At 46.6% G+C, this 23,379-nt stretch overlaps 1 protein-coding gene across 4 annotated transcripts in view; it reads right to left on the bottom strand.

Moving 5' to 3' along the window:
• ST3GAL2 (ST3 beta-galactoside alpha-2,3-sialyltransferase 2) overlaps window positions 1-23,379 on the bottom strand; it is a 51,378-nt gene that overhangs the window by 15,284 nt on the left and 12,715 nt on the right. For 3 of the 4 annotated variants that reach the window (XM_077310673.1, XM_077310674.1, XM_077310675.1), the window contains exons 2-3: window positions 11,982-13,314; window positions 423-616 (exon numbers count right to left, since the gene is read on the bottom strand). In XM_077310673.1, the coding sequence (XP_077166788.1) occupies window positions 423-616; window positions 11,982-12,320 (533 nt within the window). In that variant the 5' untranslated portion in view covers window positions 12,321-13,314. Of the gene's footprint in view, window positions 1-422; window positions 617-11,981; window positions 13,315-14,673; window positions 14,802-23,379 lie in introns of those variants that run through there. The other variant, XM_077310676.1, reaches the window with a different exon arrangement.

The following is a 23,379-nucleotide window of genomic DNA, read 5'->3' as shown; positions in this document are numbered from 1 at the left end:
AAAGATTTAATCAGGAACATGTTCATGATTTTTTTGTCAAGCTAGCAATGCTTGGATATGAGAGCTGGCCTAGTGGTGGGGGAACTGGGTTCACAGGCTGTCATCGCACACGCAGAAGAAGAAGAGTTGGTTCTTATATGCCGCTTTTCCCTACCCAAAGGAGGCTCAAAGCGGCTTACAGTCGCTTTCCCATTCCTCTCCCCACAACAGACACCCTGTGAGGGAGGTGAGGCGGAGAGAGCCCTGATATCACTGCCCGGTCAGAGCAGTTTTCTCAGTGCTGTGGCGAGCCCAAGGTCACCCAGCTGGCTGCATGTGGGGGAGCGCAGAATCGAACCTGGCATGCCAGATTAGAAGTCCGCACTCCTAACCACTACACCAAACTGGCACACACATACACAAACACCACTGCAGCCACTTACCTCATGATGAAGTCATGGCCATTGATTTCCCTGCCATAGCCGGAGCCTCTCAAGTTGCCAGAGTTGCCCACCACTGCACAGCGGCGGCACTTCTGGGAGTCTCGGGAGCCGTACGGGTTCTCCCCGGGGACAATCTGAAAAAGCTTGGTCAGGACTTCGTTAAGGTTGTGGGACTTGAACTGGGGCTGTAACATCTGGGGAAACAAAGGAGAAGTTGGTTTTTATACCCTGCTTTTCCATGTTCCATGGGAAGGAATCCAGCACTTCAGCCGCTTTGGCGATCATGCTGCACTGCCCCTCCCCTCTGTGCTGCGGTGCTGGCTGCCTCGGGCTCCCATGATCGTCAAAGTGGCCAACCCTAAATCCGGACTTTTAGTCTTTTCTTGATCTGGCAGAAGCCTCCTCTTCTGACAATAGCCGGATCGTATGTCGTGTAATTGCATTGATTATAAAGCACAGCAGTCATTGTTGCAATACAATTGTGTTTGTTATAAAACACAGTAGTCTTCACCGTTTGTTTGTCTACTTCAGTGTTATTAGAGCAACAAGAGAGGGATGAGGTCAATAGGTAGCTCTTGCTTCCACTCCACCCCCCCCCCCCCACACACACTCCACCTTCCACTTAAATTCTATGGAGCTGTTCCATCTCTAGATCAGGCCAATTGTGCTTGTGGTCCAGCATGCAGTTTCCCACAGTGGCCAGGCAGTTGCCCTGGAGCAGGGGTAGTCAAACTGCGGCCCTCCATATGTCCATGGACTGCAATTCCCATGAGCCCCTGCCAGCGAATGCTGGCAGGGGCCCATGGGAATTGTAGTTCATGGACATCTGGAGGCCCACAGTTTGACTACCCCTACACTGGAGGGTCAAACAAGGCAGGGGTATCAAGGATTTCCTCCTCATATGGCCACTGGAGTTCAGAGGCTTCCTGATTCATTCTTTCTCAGACCCACTTGTCCCACATCCTCTATCCCTTTGGGCTTTTTTCCCTTCCCCATACCAGGACCTATTCTGCACACATTGGATAATGCACTTTCCATGTGCTTTTGCAGCTGGATTTTCCTGTGCAGAACAGGAAAATCTGCTTCTAAAGTGCATGGAAAGCACATTATCTAAAGCAGCTGTCCCCAACCCCCGGTCCGGGGACCGGGACCGATCAGTGGATCAGTCAGTATCGGGCCACGGTGGCTCCTCGTCCTCCTCCCTGGCTGCTGCCTCGGTGGCTGCCCTGCCACTCTGCTGCCGGCTCACCTTTGGTGCTCCCCAGCGGCTGCCATGGCTGGGGCTCCCCCTCGGCATGACACTGCGCAGCTGCTGCTGGCAGCGCCCCTCAGCGAGTGGTCATAAGTCAGGGGCGCCGGCAGGAAAGCAAGTGGAGCAGGGGCTCAGGTGGCTGCAACGTCCCTCGGCAAAAGACTACCCCCACAGGCCTCAGGAAAAGCGTTGACCAGTCCCCACTGATAAAAAGGTTGGGGACCACTGATCTAAAGTGTGCAGAATGGGCCCAGGATTCACTTTCACAGTAAATTCACTGTCTAGCATGCAGACAACCAGAGGTATGGTCTCTTGCAAGTTTGCCCCCCTTCAGCAAAGGGGGAAGGGAGGAGGCTCTTCTGCCTCCCCTGCCCCAATGCCTGCTTGCATATGGCACAATCCATGTGATTGTGGTTTCTGTCGACACCCTCCTTGTATAAGGGGGCCGATAAGAGCCTCTAACATTTCCTCCAATTTATACGCAGATTGCTTGCCAGACAGTCCCCAGGAGAGTAAAATATTAAAAGGGAGAGGTATTTGTTTTAGGCTTTTATCACCACATTTAAATACACACAGAGAACATGCCACTTTAGATCGCTGGCAGGCAAATCGAGTCAGGGCAATTAAACTCCATAGCAACCGGTCCTTTTAAGGCCTTTAATTACCACATAACCCACTGGTAATTAATAATACTTGGGTGCTTTCAAGTTGCAACTGACTCCTATCCACCCCAGGATCATGGGGGGTTTTCAAAGTAAGCGATAAGGAAGGGTGGGTGGCCGCTGCCTGTCTTTGCACAGCGTCCCTGGATTTCTGACATGGTTTTCCGTCCAAATACTGACCATGGCTGACTCTGCTTAGCTTCCAAGCTCTGATGCAATCAGACTAGGCTGTAGGATTGCCAACCTCCAGGTGGTGGCTGGAGGTCTCCCACTCCGGCAACTGATCTCCACGCAACAGAGATCATTTCACTGGGTGAAAAAAATGGCCACTTTGGAACATGGACTCTATGGCATTATACCCCACTGAAGTCCCTCCCCTCCCAAAATCCTGCTTTCCTTGGGCTCCACCCCAAAACTCTCCAGGTATTTCCTGGCCTGGAGCTGGCAACCCTAGTAGGCTGGGTTATCTGGCTGTTTCGAGGTAGTTAAAACGATGCCTCCACCCACTGGCTGCCATTCAGTTAAATAAAACATGTCCAGGGGTACTTAAAAGACTCACAATATTTATCTCAGTTGCACCTTTAAGCCCAGTTGCACCTTTAAGTCTAACAAAGTTTTATTCGAGGCTTGAGCTTTTGTGTGCATGCACACTTTATCTCAACAATAGTCTTTAAAGGACACGAGTCTTGTATTTTGCAAGGCAGACTGACGTGGCTACCCCTGGGCAGCTAACACTCAGTTGTCGCAGACACACGCACAGGTGCATTACATTCCAGTTCTTAAAAACTGGAAGCCGTCTGTGGGCCCAGGAGCTGTTAACACCGTTAAGGCAAGCATGAGAGAAATGTGTCATGTGAAATGTGGCCTTTGGCCATCCGCTAACTCTCAATCCAGGGCTGGATCACCCATAGAGCTTCCGCTGCACAAGTAGGCGACCTTCCCCTCCATTCCAAGCTGCTCTCACCCAAAGCAAACTCCATGGTTATAAAACATTACATCCACCTAGCCTTCAGCCATGCCCCAGAAAGTACACCGGCAGTGCAGTGATATGTCCCAGCCTCTGAGCAACACTCTTGGGATGTGGAGAGAAGAAATAGGGCAGAGATGGGGAAGCTGCACCTTTGTTTGCATCCTGGGCGCAAAGGCAGTTGTGGATGGGGGCGGGGGGCAGCAGACACATTAATAACAGCACCAATCCGGGCCTTCTGAGAGAGGTTAGAAGTTCAGGCCCTGCAGCAAATCCAGCCTCATTTCTGCTCTGCGGAAAAGCCTCTGCAGCTTTGACGAAACAGATGGAGCTTCGGGAAAGAGAGCCCTTTCTGACTTTGGTAGGAATTAGCAGTGGTTTCCCAGGCAGCACGTTCCGAGCTGGGCACATCTGGATGCCCAGTGCTTAACAGGCTGCAAGCGCCCCGTGTGCAGATGGGCAGAGGTAGGGCTGCTACCTGAGGTTGGAGATTTGGGGAGTGGGGCATGGGGATGGTGGGAGTTTAGGGAAGGAACAGACCTCAGCGGGGTATAACGCCCTGGTGTCTACACTCCAAAGCAGCCATTTTCTCCAGGGACCCTGATTTCTGTAGCCTGGGGATGGCCAGGTCCCACCTGGAGGCTGGCAACCCCAGGCAGAGGAAAGAGCCCTGTACAGGAAAACCACAGAGGAGTGGCCGTCACAAAGTCTAGCAACGGAAGGGAAGGACTGGAATTTCTGGCAGGCTCCCTTGCTTCTGTTTCCTCCAGATTCAGCAAAGAATTCCTCCAGCAGCAAAGAATTCAAATCAAAGCAGCTTTGGAATTGCGCTGTTAGCTGGCCTTTCCAAAGTTCTACAATTGGTTGCACAGGTGTGGGAAATTCTCCTCCGAGAGGTTACAGATTCCAACTATATTCAAATGTACAGCCAACCTTATATGCCTGGCCCCTACCGAATAACCAGTTTGTGTTCGCCAAAACACTGGGGAATAACAACAGACTATAGAGTAGTGGTTCTCAACCCTGGGGTCTTTCAAGAAAAGCTTTTGTGCTACCCAGAATGAACATCTTTCCTAATTTAATGAAAGGCAGATATAATAAGATCCTTGTTTCTAAAGGGCTATGTCTGTATGGGTGCCCCACTCCAGATACACTGGATCATTTAATCCAGGGGTAGTCAAACTGCGTCCCTCCAGATGTCCGTGGACTACAATTCCCAGGACCCCCTGCCAGCATTCGCTGGCAGGGGGTCCTGGGAATTGTAGTCCACAGACATCTGGAGGGACGCAGTTTGACTACCCCTGATTTAATCTGAGACTGCCCTCACTTTGAAAGTTGTCATCCAGTTTTAAGAGTATCCTTATGCAAGGCTAACATTGTCCATCTAGATAGGAAACACTGCATTGGGATAGCACTGAATGAGAAGGACCCTACTAAGATGTGTACGATTGCACTGATCTTAGTCCAGGTTGTAGTTGCCAATTTGGGACGGATGAACGCTACAACTGCTGTAACCGAAGATGATTGTCTGTAATGGTTTTGTTTTGCAAACCTGGTTCAGACAATGTTTGTACCAGACTTTGTTTCTGTTTATTCTTTCCTTCTGTTACGCCAATAAAGGCTTTGTTCTTGTTGTTGAACCAGCTCCTTAAGGAGAGCCTGAAAAATTTCAGCCTCAGCCAAACACACCAAGAATGGCCTGCAAATGCTGTTTTTCCTGGGCCTTCAGCCAGAACTTTTGAACACTCTCCAAGGGCCGCTCCACACAGAAGGCAATACCACAATCTATTCAAGGAGCAGTGGTGGCCAACAAAGTGCATTAGCCTGCAATTTCCACAGTGATCGATGTTCTACCACACATAATAAACTTCATTTCCTTAGGATAGTTTTCTAGCGGAAGAGAAAGATTGGAGTCCAGTGGCAACAGATCTTTCTGGTCCCTAAGGTGCTACTGGACTCAAATCTTTCACTCCCACAATACATGTTAGTGGCCACTAAATTAGATACTCACTGAAAAGGATCAGGAAAAGGATATGGGAAATTCCATTCTCCTTCTTGTTTTGAGTGCATTTCCTTGTGAATCGGCAACACGTGCAAATATCTGCATTAAATTTCTTGGAGGATCTCTTGATCAAATGCTATTGTGGAACCTCCATGAGCAGAGGTGGTATGCCTCTGAATACCAGGGCTGGGAACACACAGCAGAGGAGAACTGGCATCTTCCTGCCTGGGGGGCTTGATTCTAAAGGCATCTTGTGGCAACCCGCTGGAAACAAAACAAGTGGAACAAAGGGACCCTTGCTCTGATAATGAATTTTCCCCAGGCTAGTCATTAGCATCAGCTACTTATCTGGTGGAAGCCTTGTCCAAGGGCTGATCACTGTTGCAAGGAGAAACAGCTGCAACTCCGAGAACTATCACAGTTCGGAGCGTCATAATTACAAGTCAGCTGCCAAAATGTTCCCCTTGCCCACACTGAGCCATCTTGTTTTGTGCAAGATTGAGAAATCCAAGGAGTCTGGCATCCGTGTCTGTCAAATGAGGAAAAGGGACAGAACAGCAGAAGAAGGGTGGTTGCCAGGAACCAAAGGTCATCTTTTGACTTTGACTATTAAAACCCCCAGGTGCATTGTCCTCCCCTCCTTTTTGCCCTTGGTTTAATTCAGGCTAGTAGAGAAAAAACAGGACACCCATTTATGCACCACACCCATCTTAGGAACTCACTTTAGGACAGGCCATAGAATTCCTTAAACAAATTCAAAGAGTGGTGCCTGGATGGAGACATGTTACGTATCCCTTTCATTCGGGCAGATCTTTGGGTCTCTGAGCAAAGCAAAGCTGTGAAATGGAAAGCTCAAAACCAAAATCTAACCTTTATTTAAGACAGAAGAAAAATCAGAGCAAGCTGCGGGCAAGCGGGGCTGGATTGTTGCTGGATGGGTAATAAACCGGCAGCTTGTGCAGCTTATAAAACAAAACAAAAAATGACACACTTCCCTCACTACCCACTTTGGCACACAGGAATACACTATCGCAGTCTAAATGTCCCTTTCTTGGCCTTATGCAGAAGACCCTGCAGAAGTCTTATAGCATGGGAGTGTGTATGGCCAATGGTGCTTAGTTTCCCTCCACAGGTGATAGGGATAAAGCACACAGGTAATTCAGTCCAGGGACTACTCGGGTGATCCCACTAGAAAGGAGTAAGTCTAACCCTCCTGTGGAAACAGAAGGTAATGAGGCTGCAAGAATCCCAGAAGGGAAGAAGTAAGAAAACAAGAGTCTTGCAGCATCCAGAAGGCTAACCAGATGTCACTCCAGCAGAAGTTTTTGTGGATTGGAGCCTATGTCCTCAGATACACGCAGCCGGCAGAAATTTTATGTATAAAGTGTATTTAAAAATACCAGATAGCAGTTGTAAGGTATTATGAACTGCAAGAACAGGTAACTACACAAAATTCAAATTCAAAATTCAAATAAAGAGATAATTCACAGTGGTGGTAATTGGCAGTCACCCTAGTTTTGCCGAAGTTTACACAATAGAACTTTAACTTTTACCATCAGGCATAATTAGTGCTTAAGTCTGCACACAGCAATTTTGTTGTCTTTTGCAAGTGTTCAAATGCCACGGGAGAAGCATTGTGCTTAACAAATCACGACAAGCAAGTCAGCACAGAGGAACAAAAAGTCCACGCTGTCTTGTTGCCCACAAATTACTACATATCAAAAAGTTTATTTTGGTGCCAAGCACAATGCAGTCCTTAAAAAAAAAGTTTTGTGAGCAGACAACCTCAGCCTCCACCTCAAGACAAAAATGCACCAGCAAACAACTCAGAGCTTCTACGGAATTTCAGTACATCACTTGCTTGGGAAGAGAATTGGCATTCAACTTTTCCAGCATGATATGCAAGCACATGACAGGAAGTCATGGGGTATCACCTCCATGTGACTCAGGATTAGGAACCCTCCCCCCCACACACACACACACACAAGCATACAAATAGCACTAACTGTGGTGGGAGTTTCAGCAAGAACATGTGGGAGAGTTTTCTGCTGGGGAATGGGGAAAATCTCTGAATAGGTCTGTGTTAGAAGAGAATTCTTTAAATTCATGAGCAATTTCATGCTGTTGGTCTGCTGCACATCTCAGCACATGGCCAAGAGAGGCAGGCCTGGTGGCCTCGCTTTCTGTGCACACTCAGTGCCAGCAATAAAATATGGAGGGTCCCTTTAAGTTGCCAGAGCACAAGTTGAAGACAACTGCTTTGAAACATGCATTGACTTGAAAAGTTTGCTTGTGGGGGATTCCGTGCATAAAATTCTTTGACCTCTGGTATGTAAGACCTGGGTTAACATTTTTGAAAAGCAAAATAATTTAAGAAGAGGATGTATTTTCCAACTGGCTACTTCAAACAAGTGATCACTAGGACAAATCTTATTTTCAACAGCCCTACTGTTTAAGCCATGAGCCTCTTGTGGCACAGAGTGGTAAGGCAGCCGTCTGAAAGCTCTGCCCATGAGGCTGGGAGTTCAATCCCAGCAGCCGGCTCAAGGTTGACTCAGCCTTCCATCCTTCCAAGGTCGGTAAAATGAGTACCCAGCTTGCTGGGGGGTAAACGCTAATTGACTGGGGAAGGCACTGGCAAACTACCCCGTATTGAGTCTGCCATGAAAACGCTAGAGGGAGTCACCCCAAGAGTCAGACATGACCCGGTGCTTGCACAGGGGATGCCTTTACCTTTAGTGTTTAAGCCATGATAATTGCTACTAACTAGGAATATTCCTAAACTTCCAACCCCCCAAAAGAACATTTTTAACACTTTTAAAAATAGAGCCCAAAAGAGCGCAGACACACAAAAAAAGAGGACATGTCCACTAAAAAGACGACATCTGGTAACCCTAGTGTGGTATGTGGACACCCCAGAATACAAGGGAAGACCTGCTGAATTAAAATGGGGGTGATGGTGGTCTCTTTCCTTGCCCGTGATCCTATTTCCTAAAGAAATCAGTCGACAGGTGCTACCAAAACATCATAAGAACCCACGAAGGTAACAGAATCCTCTTTTGTGCCCACAGCAACTGATAAATGGGAATATACTGCCTCTGCATCCTGAGTTTCTCTTTTGCTGTCCTGGCTAACACCCATTGACAAATGTGTTACCTTATATAACTATGTCAAATCCATTAAAAAAACATCCAAGCTAACATACAGGCATAGATAAGATAGCAAAGGCGTTTTTATGAAGCACTTCCTTGTCAACTGTCCCAACCTTACCATTAATCCTTTTAAGTGAGTGACTATAAATTCAATCCCAAGAACAATTACACCCTTTTATGTTGGGGGGAAAGGAACGGGCTTATATATCGGCTTCATTTATACGTTGCCCTTCTCCCCAGTAGGGACACGAAGCAACTTACCCCGTTCTTTTCTCCTCCACTTTATCTTCTGTGGTTGCTAGGCTGAGAGACGGACTGGCCAAAGATCGTGTAGCAATGTTCCATGGCCAAGAGGGGAAATGAACCTGGTTGCACCAATTCCTAATTCAACGCTTTAGCAACCACTGCCCCACACGAATTCTCCACACTTTTAGGGTTCATGATGGACAATTATCACTGTGTATTGCAAGGGTGGCCAAACTGTGGCTCTCCAGATGTCTGTGGACTACAATTCCCATGAGCCTCTGCCAGCCTGTGTTAGCAGGACCTCATGGGAATTGTAATCCATGGACATCTGAAGAGCCATTGTTTGGCCAAAGGACATATGTAGAACATTACTGCATGCAGGTTTGGCCACTGCTGGAGTACTGAAAACCCTTTATTGGGCCTTTACTTTCTTACAGATGACCCCTGTCCTTGAGGGTTCCAGACCCTACAACCAACCAGATGTCCTCCCCCCCCCCCTTCCATATCCACTCAGACAGTGCCTCTTGCTACAGGCCCTAACAATGTCAGCTACAACTACAGGAGCTCATTTGTGTGCTCATCCTCCAGTGTAATCCATGCCATCATGCATCAAAAATGCTCTTCTGCCCACACAGGTCAGCACCACGCGAAAGAATAAATGGACCTAAATCTGACTTAAAAAATGACAACACAGAGAAACCAGTGGGAGGACATTTCAGACTACCAAGAGATGTTCTTGCTGACCTAGAAGGTACCGCTGACCAGCAAAAGGGAAACTCCAGCATGAAACTCCTTAATTATAATTTACCAGGAAGTTTGATCCTATCTCTTTCAACGCCTTAACAAGGATTCAAGGCTTCTCAGCCAATCCAGATATTCATCTGCCTGCTTTATTTATTTCATACATCCTCTCCCGTTCCAGCCTCAGGAAGCTCAGGGCAGCATCTCCTCCATTTTGTCTTCACAGCCACCCTGTGACCTAAGACAGAGGGCCAAACTAGCCAAGGCAATCACATCTCTGAGAATGCACCTCCATTGTGCAGAAGGGGAGCACATACATTTCTCCCATGTCGTTTCTCTGACCTGAAATGGAAGTGGAGCGTAAAACAGCACAGCGTGGAGACAGGAGCTTCCTCACACACACCCCACAATCACAAGCAAGGCCAGGGCCTCCCAGCGTTTTTAAAGCAAGAGAATTCCTCCAGTAAAATACTAGAGCCATCCCCACTTTGTACCAGGGTACGTATGTCATCTAGTTATGTCCCGAGTTTCATGAATAGTGGTAGATTTGAAGTCGGACACTGTAACCATTACACCAGTGGTTCTCAACCCTTTGGGGGTCGAATGACCCTTTCAAAGAGCTCATGACAGGGCAAGCAGCTTGGCCGGGGGGGGGGGGGGGGCACCATCCACACAACAGCCTTGCGGGGTAGATCGGGATAGAGCGTTCGTCTGTCCGGAGCAGCGGGAAAAAAGAGCGAGCAGCATGGTGGGACAAGAGGCAGAACTGAACTGAGAAACCCCAGAAAAAACCAATTTATATACAATCACGAACAATGGATCTTCACGCCATTGGTCAGTTTCAGTTATTGTCTGTGAAAGAACACTTGCATAATTTTATGGTTGGGGGTCACCACAACATGAGAAACTGTATTAAAGGGTCGTGGCATAAGGAAGGTTGAGAACCACTGCACTACACCATACTGGATTCACAGAACTAGGAAGAGTTAAAATACTACATGCATCTCATGAAGTGGGCTCTAGTTCACAACAGCTTATGGAAAAGAAAACTATAGTGTTAGCTTGTCTCTCCACACCACTCCTTTATAGAACCTCAATTTTGCCTCCCACCTTCTACCCCTCAAAAAAGCCCTAAAATGCCTCACTTTCCTTGTGGAGAAAGAGCTCCACATCCGGATTGCTCCGGCTGCCCTTACAGAGTGAGTTTTCCAACAGCAGTGCATCCTTTTTTAGAGGCATCAACCACAAAGGCAGCAGAATTGTTATTAGGGAAACTGTCAGATGATATCACAAAACGTGACAGACAGGAGCTGGATCGCATTTCTTGAGCGGAATTTGAAGGACTGTTTCCTTGAAGGAGTTGGAAAGGAATTAATCATCAACAGAATACATAATATCCCAGCTAAAGGGTTTTCTTTCTTTTTTAACGGCAATCATTTCGAAATATACAACTAATCTAATGGGGCGGGGGGAAACAATTTTCTTGAAAAAGGGTGAACCTTTTATGATGGTACCATGGACGGCCAAAGTTACCAATAAGAGTTTTAGAGAGGAGCAAACCAACTCTGTCATTAGAAGGCAAGATATTATGACTAAAGCTTTGGACACATCATGCGATCAAATTCGTTAGAAAAATCATTAATGCTTGGCGTGGTCAGCGGCAAAAGGAAACGTGGTCACCAAAGGATCCGCTGGCTCGGCACAATCAAAGCCGATACAGGGATGACCATGAACCAACTCAAAGAAGCGGTCATTGACAGAAATATATAGTGAAAACTTTCTTATAGAACTGCCAAGGGTTGGACACGATCGATCGGATAACATCAGCATTTATGATGGTGGATGTACACTTTTGCAAGCTGGAATCTACAGGAGCTAGTATGAAATATCTAAGAGTAGCCTCAATAGCAAAGCCCAGCCAAATCTCTATTTATTTATTTAGATTTTTATGCCACAACTCCTGGGGTCACAGGCTTGTGGCGGCTTACAACATATTAAAATGCAATAAAATCCAACATTAAAACCATAATTAACCCCGCAGCGTCATCACACGGAATATGACCTACTATAAATCATAATTCTAGCTGCGGTCTTCTATCAGAATATGGCATCAAGGTTTCAAGGAGGGGCCCGAGATGAAATATGTCGCCATCCTGGCCTCAACCAAACACCTGGCAGAAGAGCTCCGTCTTACAGGCCCCGCAGAACTCTGAAAGTTCCGTCAGGGCCCTCGGCTCTTCCGGGCTCTCATTCCACCAGGTGGAAGCTAAGCAGCATCAGCCCCAGTTGGTACTTGTATGGGAGACCAGCTGCTCTGCAGAGGAAAGCAACGGCAAACCCCCTCTGCTCATCTCTTGCCTTAAAAAACCCATGACGGGTTACTGTAAGTTGGCTGCAACGTGACAGCACTTACCTGGAGGAGCATGAGAGTCCAAAAGGCTGACTAGCTTGGCTTGCACAGCCTCTTGTCAAGTTCCTCGCTACTCCAAACCCCTCAGCTTGGTCACAACCTCAAGGGAAGAAATCCTAGGACTCACCATCCACCACTGCTGCACATCCAGCGGCAAGTCCATGTTCTCCTTGGTCCACACCGGAGATATGCGTTTGTCGTAGCGGCTGTCGAACCACTCGGAATTGGCTGGCTCCACCATGCACCTGCGGCAGAAGCAGCTCCTCAGGAACAGCCCTTCCTTGCTGAGGCGTTGCATGCCGGCGTAGCCGGGCACCAGCTTCACCCGATGGAGGTCGTTGAACCCGTTGGGGTCCAGGTAGGCGATGCTGTGGTGGGAGTACGTGAAGAGGAGGGACATGATGAAGACTAGTAGAAAAGCGGTGGACAGGAACCAGAAACGCAGGGAAAACTTCATGGTGGGCATGAGAGGAAAGGGGAGGTGGGAAGGGTCACCGGGGCAACGGCGGCTGCTCCTCCACAGCTGGCCTGCCTGCCTGGTTGGTACTGACAGTACACTGTCCACAGTCTCTATTACGGCAGAGAGAGAGCATAGAGCACGCTCCAAGCGAAGAGGTCACAGACGGCAAGTGGTTCAGCTCCTCCTCAAAGCTTCGACAGGGCACGGCCAGAGTTCTCTGGAGGCTGCAGAGACTCGCTTTGCTGCAATAACTCGACAGTTAAGGATAGTGGTGCAACACAGAACTTCCAGTCCCTTTGGGCTTTTCCTGCATCCACAACCCCAAACCCCAGCTTTTTGGGAACTCCAAAGCTTTGGCTGTAGAACAAAAGCAGTCCATGACTGTCACAATCAAAGACTCCCTCTCTGTTTAAGGTTTCTTTCTTTTTTTTTCTTCCACAGGAAATTAGGCTGTCATCGCTGCCCTAGTAGCTTCCCTTCGGGGAGGTTGGGGAAGAGGGGAGAGGAAAGGGACATAAAACAGGAAGCAGAACATCATGTCCTCCTTGACTCCTTAGCATGAATTCCACCCGCTTTATGTCAGGAGGAGGAGAAAAGATCCTATATCAAAGCGAGGCCATCCTTGGAGGTAAGGAGCCACGTTCCCTCACTACCTTGCCAGCATCCAGAAAGGTGCTGCTTCCCATCCTGGGGCTCCTCTCTAAGAAGGCCTTCTTGCAGTTGCCAAGGAGACGGCTGCACATCTGTAGCAAGGCCCAGGGACCGCTGCAGCTTGGGTGGCCCACGCGCTCTCTCGCTCCCCGCTGTGCACGCACGCCACAGTCCGTGTACGCAGCTCCCACTCGGCCCTTCGGTGGCTTTGTCCACTCGGCGCCCAGCGAGGCACGGAGCCGCGTCCTCCCCCCTCTTCCTCGGCTTAGGCTTTTAAATAATCTCTTGGCAACTTTCCCTTCTCCGCTCGCTTGCCCAGAGACGATGCTGCTGCAACCGAGCCCTGAAACTGGGGAGAGAAGAGAAAGCATTTCAATGTTTTATTGTGACGGCGATGATTTATTTAGTATGTTTTTACCCTGCCATATTGCCAAGGAGCTCCGGGCGCCGTACACTCACGCTCCCTTCCTCCACTTTATTCACGTGACAATCCTAAGGAGGTACGTTTGGTTGAGAAGGAGTGTCGGGACCAAGGCTATCCACAGCAGAGCACGGATTTGAACCTGGGTCCTCACAGATTCCAGCCTGGCACACTAACCACTAAAACACACTGTCTCTTTCCTGAGTGTAAACTATCAGCCATGAGGAGCCAGGTACAATGAGGACAAGACCATCCGCTCCGCCTCTTTCTGGAAGTGCAGTTTTGCTGATGCAAGAGGGAGAACAGGAAATTTCACCCATTTCCTCACTGCGGCCCTCCCCAGCCCTTATGAACACACCCTGGGAATTTCAGCCAACACCTTCCTCCCTGCTACCCAAGTTGCATAAGCCCGGCAACCCAGGATACCCCGTTGTCTCAGGCGTAATTGCTGTAGGGGTGTCTGGTTATGTACACTCTACACTTTTGTGCTATGGCATCAGCATGCCCAGTTCCTTGGTCAGTACTAATGACTTCCTTACACTGAATCAGAATTTTTGGTCCACCAGGATCAGTACTGTCTCCTCAAACTAGCTCTCCAGTCCTCAGCAGAGGTCTTTCACATTGCTTACTGCCTGGTCCCTTTAACTGAAGATGCCAGGGATGAACGTGGGATGCTGAACAGATGATCTGCAACTGAACCACAGCCCCCCCCCCCCCAATCCATTTAGGCCATTATGGATGCCAGGTCCCCATATACCAACATCCCCCTTACCCAAATAGTCTACAAGCCAAGAGCTGTCAGAATATGCAAGACCTGTGGTGTGCATGATTTAATACGGGGTATCTGAGGAGATATGTAGCAGATTTAGATAAGATAAGGAACTTCCTGATATTTTCAAAAAAAAATCCTCCTGTGTCTTGTTTGGCTTCTAGATCCTTTGAGTATGCTTCCTTCCCTCCACAACAGTTAGTCAGGTGGACAGTTAGAACTCTCTCTCTCTTCTCTTTTTTACAAAGTTGTTTCTCTCGCAAATAAAAATATTTTTAAGCAGATGGAGCTCTGCTCCTCCTTTGCATATTTAAACCTTACCACCCAAAGCCCCCCCATCACTCGTGCATTTATTCTAAACCTTCTGCCAGGGACTCTTCCTCTGAACCATTCACAACGAACATTCTTAGGATTACAATAAACACCCAATGGAATAAAGAAACTGATCAACGGAACCAGAACAATACCCAGGAAGAGCCTAAAGGATAAACCCAAAGGACATAAGAGCAGATTACTACCTGGTCTCATCTACAGCTTGCCCCTCCAGCCAGCCTAAAACATTAATAACCAGCAGACCTTCCTGGACAGTGGCGTTTCTCTTCCTAGGCCTTGGGTGGAAGAACCTTCTGACATAAACATTTCTCAATGACAAAGGCAAACCACTCAACGGAGGCACAAATTCAGGATGCAGATCGCTGCAACAAACCTAGATGCCAATTTTGTTCTTGTATACACCTGAGCGAGATCACTGCAATACCTCCTACTATCTGGTAGGCCATCTGGGGCTTGTCTGCTCACTTATCTTCTGATGTAATATGGGTCATCAGGTGTCAACAATGCCCATCTGCTCTACAGGTTAGACAAAGAGGTCAGACCTCAGGCAAAAGAAACCCAAATCCCACAATTTTCATAAATTAGTGGATGAACATTTTCAGTTTTCCAGGGCACTCTGTGTTGATATAAAAGCTGCTGTTCTCTAACAAGCAAACTTTTAGCCACCTTGTGATGGATTCTCCCCTTTGAAGGAGGATTTGTGACTAGGTTTCAAGGCTATCTGTTCTCCAGGTCTTCAGAGGGATCTGGGGTGGCTTACTCCATACAGGTACTCATATCTTGGATTGTCTACTGTGAATTCCAGTTTATTTTGGCTAGTCACAGTCCTGTTAGAGCAGTTCTCACAGAGCAGTTTCTCTTGGAGCTCTCCCAGCCCCACCTATCTCACAAGGTGTCTATTGTAGGGAGAGGAAGGGAAGGCGATTGTAAGCTGCTTTTAGACTCCTTCAGGCAGTGAAAAGCGGGGGAATGAAAACCAACTCTTCTTCCTCTTGATCTAAAATGAGGCAACAGGTGGTTAGAAGCTCCAGCTCGGAGACTGATTTTTTTGGAGGGGTGGGATCTAAGATGTAACACGTGTATGAATACCAATCCAAAGGACACCGTAGCAGAAGCTTTGCTTTACTGCTAGGCTTGTCCTGCTGACTGTAGGGCTCAGGGTGGGAAAGGGTCTTTCCTCTGACCCTCGGTAACAAAGGACAACATCATGAAGTCAGAGAGGCAAGCCACCACCTGCCCAGCAAGGCATTCTTGGCCTCAGGAAATAGATTTAGAATAACTGTGCTCAAATAACTGGAAGTCGACAGACAATATTTGCAAAGTACTTTTTATTGACTGCCTGCGGCATGCCAGATTCTTGGGCTAAAGCCTGCCTCAGCTGCAGTTAAGAGATGCTTTTACATGGAGGTTTTAGAGCAGCCTTTCTCAGCTTTTTTACCCTTGAGGAACCCCTGAAACATCCTTCAGGCTTCAAGAAACCCCAGAAGTGGTGCAATGGTGCAGAATATGGTTGGGAAGCTTAGCTGTGGACATGCCCACCAGGGCCCTTCCCCTTCCCACCCACTCCAGGCCCATCATTGGCCATTGGGGGGGGGATCAACAAGAACATATATGGTCATATCACTCGATAACTGTTTAGCATATTAAAAATATATTAAAAATTAACTAGCTCTCACCTTTTCTGGAAACTTTCCAGGGCCGTCAAGAAACCCTGGGGTTTCACGAAATGCTGTTTTAGGGACTGGATTGAAGCCAGGGCAGTTTAGAGACAAGAGGGAAGCAACGGGACACAAAAAAAAAAAAAAGGAAGGCAAAAATAGACTGGAGTTGAATGGAGGGAAACAGTGGATCCCTGAAGAATCTTTACTCCAAGACCAATGCTATTTAACATTTGTAAGTGATCTGGAATCCAGAGCGAGAGGTTAAGCAGCCAAGTCTTTGGAAGCGAGAGCAGATACTGAAGTGCCCCAAGAGAAACTCTGAAAACTGGGAAAAACATAAAGCAAGGGGGTTAAGAGTCAGGAACCATGCATATACCTGGATGTGGTCTGGACTAGCAGTGGCTAACCGAGGAAGGAATCTTGGCAGCCTTGGCAGGTTAACTTGATGAAAACGCAGACTCTCTGTACGTACTCTTTGTAATTATTAGGAAACCGACACTATTGCAACACGTTTGCACAGACTTCCAGGGAAGCTGCATCTCGTGTACTGCAGTACAGTTCCTGGGGGCCAGATCTCAGAAAGGACCTTGCACAACTGTTAAAGATGCAGGGAAAAGGCAACCGAGATGGATAAGGGGTGCGGCATCTTTGCTTTAAGGAAAAGCTCCTCCTCCCAATTGCTGCTTCCCAGTCTGAAGGACAGAGGACCGTGTGGAGATCTACAGAGGCTTATATGACCGTAACACCAGAAGCTCAGAACAGCCAATGAAGTTGATGGGCAATATATTCAGGGCTTCTCCCGTAACAATCCACTTAAAAGAATCCTCTGCCACAAGATGCATATCGATCATTGCGAAAAAAGAGATGGGGATACTTTTACAAGCTGCCGACATTTTGCTGATTGTACTCTCCTAGACATGCTCTGCAATTATTCTCCAGCCCATTTAATCCAAGATCCCCCCCCACCTGCCGCTAAAGTCCTTGACGCAACATAAATCCCGCAAGACAGACTTCTCAAGTGTGCAATAATGTAAAGAATCACCAGGATTTATCGTTTTTGCAGTTTTAATCTGCAAAGTGCTTTGCAGTGTTCCATGCTCTCAAAAAGCCAAAGGCATAAATTATTCCCATTTTAAAGGTAAGTCCACTGAGGCTGCAGCTGATTTTTCTAACCCGTGGAAATTGCATTTCCAGGGAAGCAGACTACCAGTTATGCAGTCTATATATGCATCCTATATATATCTGGCGTAGAGTGGTAAGGCAGAGACATGCTGTCTGAAAGCTCTGTCCATGAGGTTGGGAGTTCGATCCCAACAGCCGGCTCAAGGTTGACTCAGCCTTCCAGGCTTCCATCCTTCCGAGGTCGGTAAAATGAGTACCCAGTTTGCTGGAGGGTAAACGGTAATGACTGGGGAAGGCACTGGCAAACCATCTCATATTGAGTCTGCCATGAAAACGCTGGAGGGTATCACCCCAAGGGTCAGACATGACCCGGTGCTTGCTCAGGGGATACCTTTACCTTTACTTTTATATATCCTATAGTCCATCATGAATCTCACTGAGAAAGGTGGAATGCAAAGTAAATAAAAATAAATTAAATAAACATTTATGCCACTCCTGAGCCCACTGATTTCAATGAAAAGTTAGTTTTTATACCCAACTTTTCACTGCCCAAAGGAGTCTCAAAGTGGCTTATAATCGCCTTCCCTTCCTCTCCCCACAACAGACACCCTATGAGATAGATGAGGCTGAGAGAGCTCTGAGAGAACTGGCCTGAGATAACAGCTCTAAGAGAACTGTGACTGGCCCAAGGTTGCCCAGCTGGCTACATGTGCAGGAGTGGGGATTCAAACCAGCTTAGAAGCCGCCACTCTTAACCATAACACCAAGCTGGCTCTAGACTTAGATGGGTGCACCCATGGCAGCTCTGTCTACAATGTCAGTGCTTTTCATCCCCTCTGGCTCTCAAGAGTTCAGAGCAGGTACTGACAACATGCAAAAGCCAGAAAGGGAAAGTCCAGCATTTAGATGGGACTGCAATGCAGGAAGCACCAGAGCCTCGTTCCTTTACGCCTGTTGGGAGGGAGAGAAAGCCTGTTTATTTGGGCCATAAATCACTTCCTTGCAAATTCCTCCTACTCCCCATTCAGAGGCAACATGACAGGTTCTTCCTATCAGCTCATCTCTCTTGAAAAGAGGTTCGTGCGGGTCTTTTGTACAAGCAGATTCAAAGCAGTTTTTGCCCAGACAAGGCAGCCGGCTATAACCTACACCCACTCGTTCATATCCAAAAGGAGAGGCGAGGCATTTGGAGAAGAAAGAGCTGCCATTTGCAGTTTCAGCCGCAGCAGAGACAACCCCAGAACTCCCTCTGAGAGGCAGAGGGGGAGAAAGCCAGAAATTGGATGCAGTGCAGCAGCAAAAATTTAAATGGAAGAATACATCAGATGGGAAAGCCCTTTTTTAGAATGGGGAAAATACTTTCTAAGAGTAGGCTTTATTGACCCAAAATCTTTTCTAAGACTGTGTCATGCAAAGATTGCTGTGTGAGTCAGTCTTCGGTATTAATCAATCAATTGCATTTATATATCACTCTCCCCCTAAGGCTCAGGGCAGTTCACATGGAATGTAAACAAAGAACAATACATCGAACTCCGAGACTATATCGAATAATGGTAACAGTAATAATAATAGCAATAAACAGAGAAAATAAAATTCTAACTGTTCTTGATTATTGCATAGGTATACGTATTTTCCAAAGCTGTGCTTGTTTCAATGTGGTTAATTTTGCCTGATGCCCCAGGCTAGTTCAACCTCATCAGATCTCAAGGGCCAAGGAGCTTCAGCCCTCCTTAGTATTTGGATGGCAGGCTACCAGGTATGCAGAAGCAGGAAATGATAAGCCACCTGTATTAATCTTTTGCCATGAAAGCCCTACAGGGTTGCCCCAGATATATATATAGCTGAGAAACCAAGAGGAAGTTTTAAAAGCCCAAACACTTCAACTGCAGTTTGGATTTATGGTGGATATCAGAAGACTGTCAGAAATCATACATCAGAAAATAGCCTTTCTTTAATTTTTGTTTTTAAATACAGAGATGAGATATGAATGCTACTAGTACCAGATCATGGTTGCCGGCATGAGAGAGAGGGCCTTTATAATAACAAGAAGAGACAAAGTGATGAGTGGGAGCTCGAATTAATAGCTTGATGCACTTGGAATAAGTGGAGACACCGAGCCAAGAATGCTGAATGAACAAGCGCTGACATGGTAGAACAGTTAGAGCAGCCTTTCTCAATTTTTTATCATTGAGAACCCCCTGAAATATTCTTCAGGCTTTGAGAATCCCATAAGTGGCACAATCATGAAGAATATAGTTGGGAAGCATAGCTGTGAACGCACCCACCCGGGGCTCCTCCCCTTTCTACCCCCTCCAGGCCCATCATTGGCCATTTTGGGAGGGGAGGGGAGGGGAGGGCAGGTCAGTGCAACCATATATGGTCATATCATCCAATAAATGTTTAACAAATTAAAAAAACGTATCAAAAATAATCAGCTCCCACCTATTCAAGAAACTCAGGGCCAGGGCCATCAAGGACTTATTGGCTAACCTGAACCAATTCTGAGGCAGCTGCATCATTTTACTGGGACCCTACTAGAGGAACACTGTCAAAGAATGTTCAGCTTCACTAACCGCTACAGTAACTTAACGAAGGTTATTTGTGTTTGTCTAAAGAAAAAGTACATCTTCCTTGGTTATGAAGATGACTCGCAAATCAACCAACAAGGTTAAAAAGTATCCTAGTACTCACACACTCTCTCTTATAGAAACCATCTTAATGGAAAGAAAAGGACTCAGCAAATCCAGGTATATCCTAGCTGCCAAAAGAGCTTCATCCAGGTTGATGCTTGGGATTTCTCAGATGAGGTTCTAAAACAACATGAGACTGGGAAGAGATAATTGAGAACTGTGCAAAAAAGTGCACAGATCACAGACGTCGCCCATTTTTCCATCCGTGCCAGGCATGGCAACTTGCGACCTCTCTCTCAGTAGCAGACCTGGCCCGGGTAATCCACGCAATGGTCACATCTAGACTAGACTTCTACAACCCATTCTACACAGGCCTTCCCTTGAGACAGCTCTGGAAGCTCCCGCTGGTAGAAAACACAGAGGCTTAGGGTCCTTGTGGGGAGGGCACACATGACCCCAACACTCTCCCAACTGCATTGGCTCCAGACTGGAGGCCAGATCAAGGTTTTAGTATTAACCTTTAAAGTCGTAAATGGTCTAGGATCTGTGTATCTGTGGGACTGCCTATTCCATCATGTCCCCCTCCAAGATCACTGAGGTCAGCTGAATAAAATATGTTTAGGATCCCCAGCCCAAAAGAGGTGAGACCAGCCTTGGGCCCGGCCTGGTGGAATGATCTGCTGAAGGAAAGCAGGGCCTGTGGGACCTCAATTAGTTCCCCAGGACCTGTAAGACAGCTGTTCCACCAGGCCTACAGCTGAGGCCAGACGAAACACCAGATACATCAAGAAGAACTGACCTAATCGCCAATAGAATAGAAGGAATATTGACACACACACCCCCCGAAAAAACTGGAACCCCCAAATTTTATTGAAGTGGGGCCGTAGAATGTTTTAAATAATATTTATATTACATTTATATTAGTACATTGAAACCCACCCTGAGCTACCAGGAAGGTCAGGAGATAAGAATAAAGATTTGTATTATATTATTTTTACTATATTATATTATTAAACAGAGAAAATGGCCTTAACCTAAAACAGACAACTGGGTATCCTAGCATCCTCCTGTCTTCGGCCTTCAATGTGGAAAGGGCTTTCCCTCCATCTGGTCTCACCACCACTCCAGAACTTGGTACTCTGAGTATGGCATCATTTCACGCTGCAGAAACACATGCGTGTGAAGAGGAGAGAGAGAGAGAGAGAGAGAGAGAGAGACAGAAGTTCTGACTGTTGCAATATCTAGGAATAAATGCTCCTGATTTTAAACCCAGCAATAACAAAGTTCCTTGACTATTAGAAATTTGGGGAAACTCCGAGCAAGGCACCGGGTTTTTTTAGCATGCCCACCGTCTTGCTGTGTTCTCTCCAGAGTCCATATTTCACTGTTAATTTGTTCCACTGTCACTTAAAATGAGATTGCTCACACTGCAGCCAGATCTTTGCCTGTGCCTCAATTGGCAAGTTTTCAGGAAAGCTTCCGGAATTTCCCCTGCTGCACTGCACCAGGAAGAGGTGATCATGCAGGCATTCAAGCGTTCCCTGCCAGATCAGTGACAGCCGCTGCCTTGGGCTGGGAGGAAAGTGCCAACCTGGAGCAGGTTTCAGCCCTGGCAGACAAATTGCTGACCTGGCAGCAATTTGATCCTGAGTGTAGCTGGAATGCATCTAAGTTCATTTTTATAAACACAGGCATACACTCACTCATGGGTAGAGATGTCCGGACCAGGAACCCACCCACCCCTTCCCGGAAAAAAACGGATTCTTCTCCCTCTTATACAAGGGTGGTTGTTTTTTCAATTTATCCCATGGAAGAATTTTGGGAAGAACTGAAAGTAACTCCGATGAAATATTTTTTTTGTCTCTTTTGGATTAAATAAAATGTTTTATATAACAAGGCTCGGTCACAATGGAACAGTTTTATTCAAGACAATCTATAGCATTAAATAACAATTCCTATATGGATTGTAGGCAGATACAAACCTATTCTTTAAAATGTTGTCTGTTTTAATGTTTTAATTTAAACGTAAGTACAATTTGCCAGATGCCCCCAGATGTCCCTCCAAAAGTGGGACAATCTGGTCACCTTACTTGAATGATATATGCACAAATAAAAATGTTCTAAGGATATATTAAATGTACCAGAATTCTGAATTTTTTGTAAAGAAATGAAACCTGGTGATTTGGAATGAGCAACACCTTCACCCAGAACTTGGAAGGGAAGCTAGGAGTCCTGACCCCCCATCCCCAGTGAGTAATTCCATACAAAGGTCAGTTGGTGGTGAGTTACACGAGCAAGAAAGCATAATCTCTCCAGGTGGGGGGAAATCTTAAGAGGGCAAGGTGGAATAGGTCCTGCAGGCCAGAGAAAGCCTGTTTCACCACAATTATTGATAGACAAAGTAGTACATGGATAAGACTAATGCCATTATTGCTGCTTGGGTTTACAGCTCAATTTAAATTGTGGTTTTTCAATTAACTATATAAAAGGTCACTGTTATCAAAACAGGAGATAGTCAAGTAGGTAAGGAGACATGATGTCTGAGACTTGAGCAGAATACATGAGAATTTAGCTGATCAGGCAAAACTGCTGACAAGGAAACTACAGAACCATAATTTTTGATCAGTCTACAGAAGGCTTTCTTAACCAGGGTTTCCTGAAAACCTGGGGATTCTTGACAGCCCTAGAAGGATTTCCCAAATAGGTGAGTATTAATTAATTATGGCACCATGAAGTCAGATGCAGATCCAGGGAGTTTTGGATGACTTGTTAAAAAAGCTTTTAACATATATATACCTCCACCCTAATTAAAGAATTAACAACCCCGGACGTTGCTTCAAAACAGTCTTGAAGAAGAAGAGCTGCTTTTTTATACCCCACTTTTCACTACCTGAAGGAGTCCCAAGGCAGTTTACAAACACTTTTCTCTTCCTCTCCCCACAACAGACACCTTGCGAGGTAGGTGCAGCTGAGAGAGCTCTGACTAAACTGCTCTGTGACAACAGGCCTAACAGAACTGTGACTAGACCAAAGTCACTCAGCTGGCTGTGTGTGGAGGAGTGGGGAATCAAATCTGGTTCTCCAGATTTAGAGTCCACTGTCCTTAGTCACTATACTATGTTGGCTCCCTTGACATCTCGAGGCCAGTTTTAAAGATTTCTACATCCTCTTTGCCAGTAAATCTCTGCTAAGAGCTGGAGTCAACCAAACGCTGAGAGAAGAAAATGGCCACAGCAGAGACCGATTCTGGAATAGAGGGTGCGATTTCTGATATATCAGGCCAGGAATTTGAGACTAAAAGATCACCTTGGAGAAAAGATATTACACATGTTATTGACTCAGTGAAGGCAGTAATATTGGCTGGCATGGTGAATTTGCTTGACTCTAAATTGGACACACTGATGAAAAAATCAAACGATGTGAAAACTACGGCAGCAGAAGCCTTTGCACTGGTAGCCACTAATAAGGATGTTTAACA

This window comes from Paroedura picta, chromosome 14, assembly GCF_049243985.1.
Source record: "Paroedura picta isolate Pp20150507F chromosome 14, Ppicta_v3.0, whole genome shotgun sequence".
Classification (NCBI taxonomy): domain Eukaryota; kingdom Metazoa; phylum Chordata; class Lepidosauria; order Squamata; family Gekkonidae; genus Paroedura; species Paroedura picta.
Note: the sequence above shows the minus strand (reverse complement) of the source record. Positions and strands in the feature narration are given on the sequence as shown.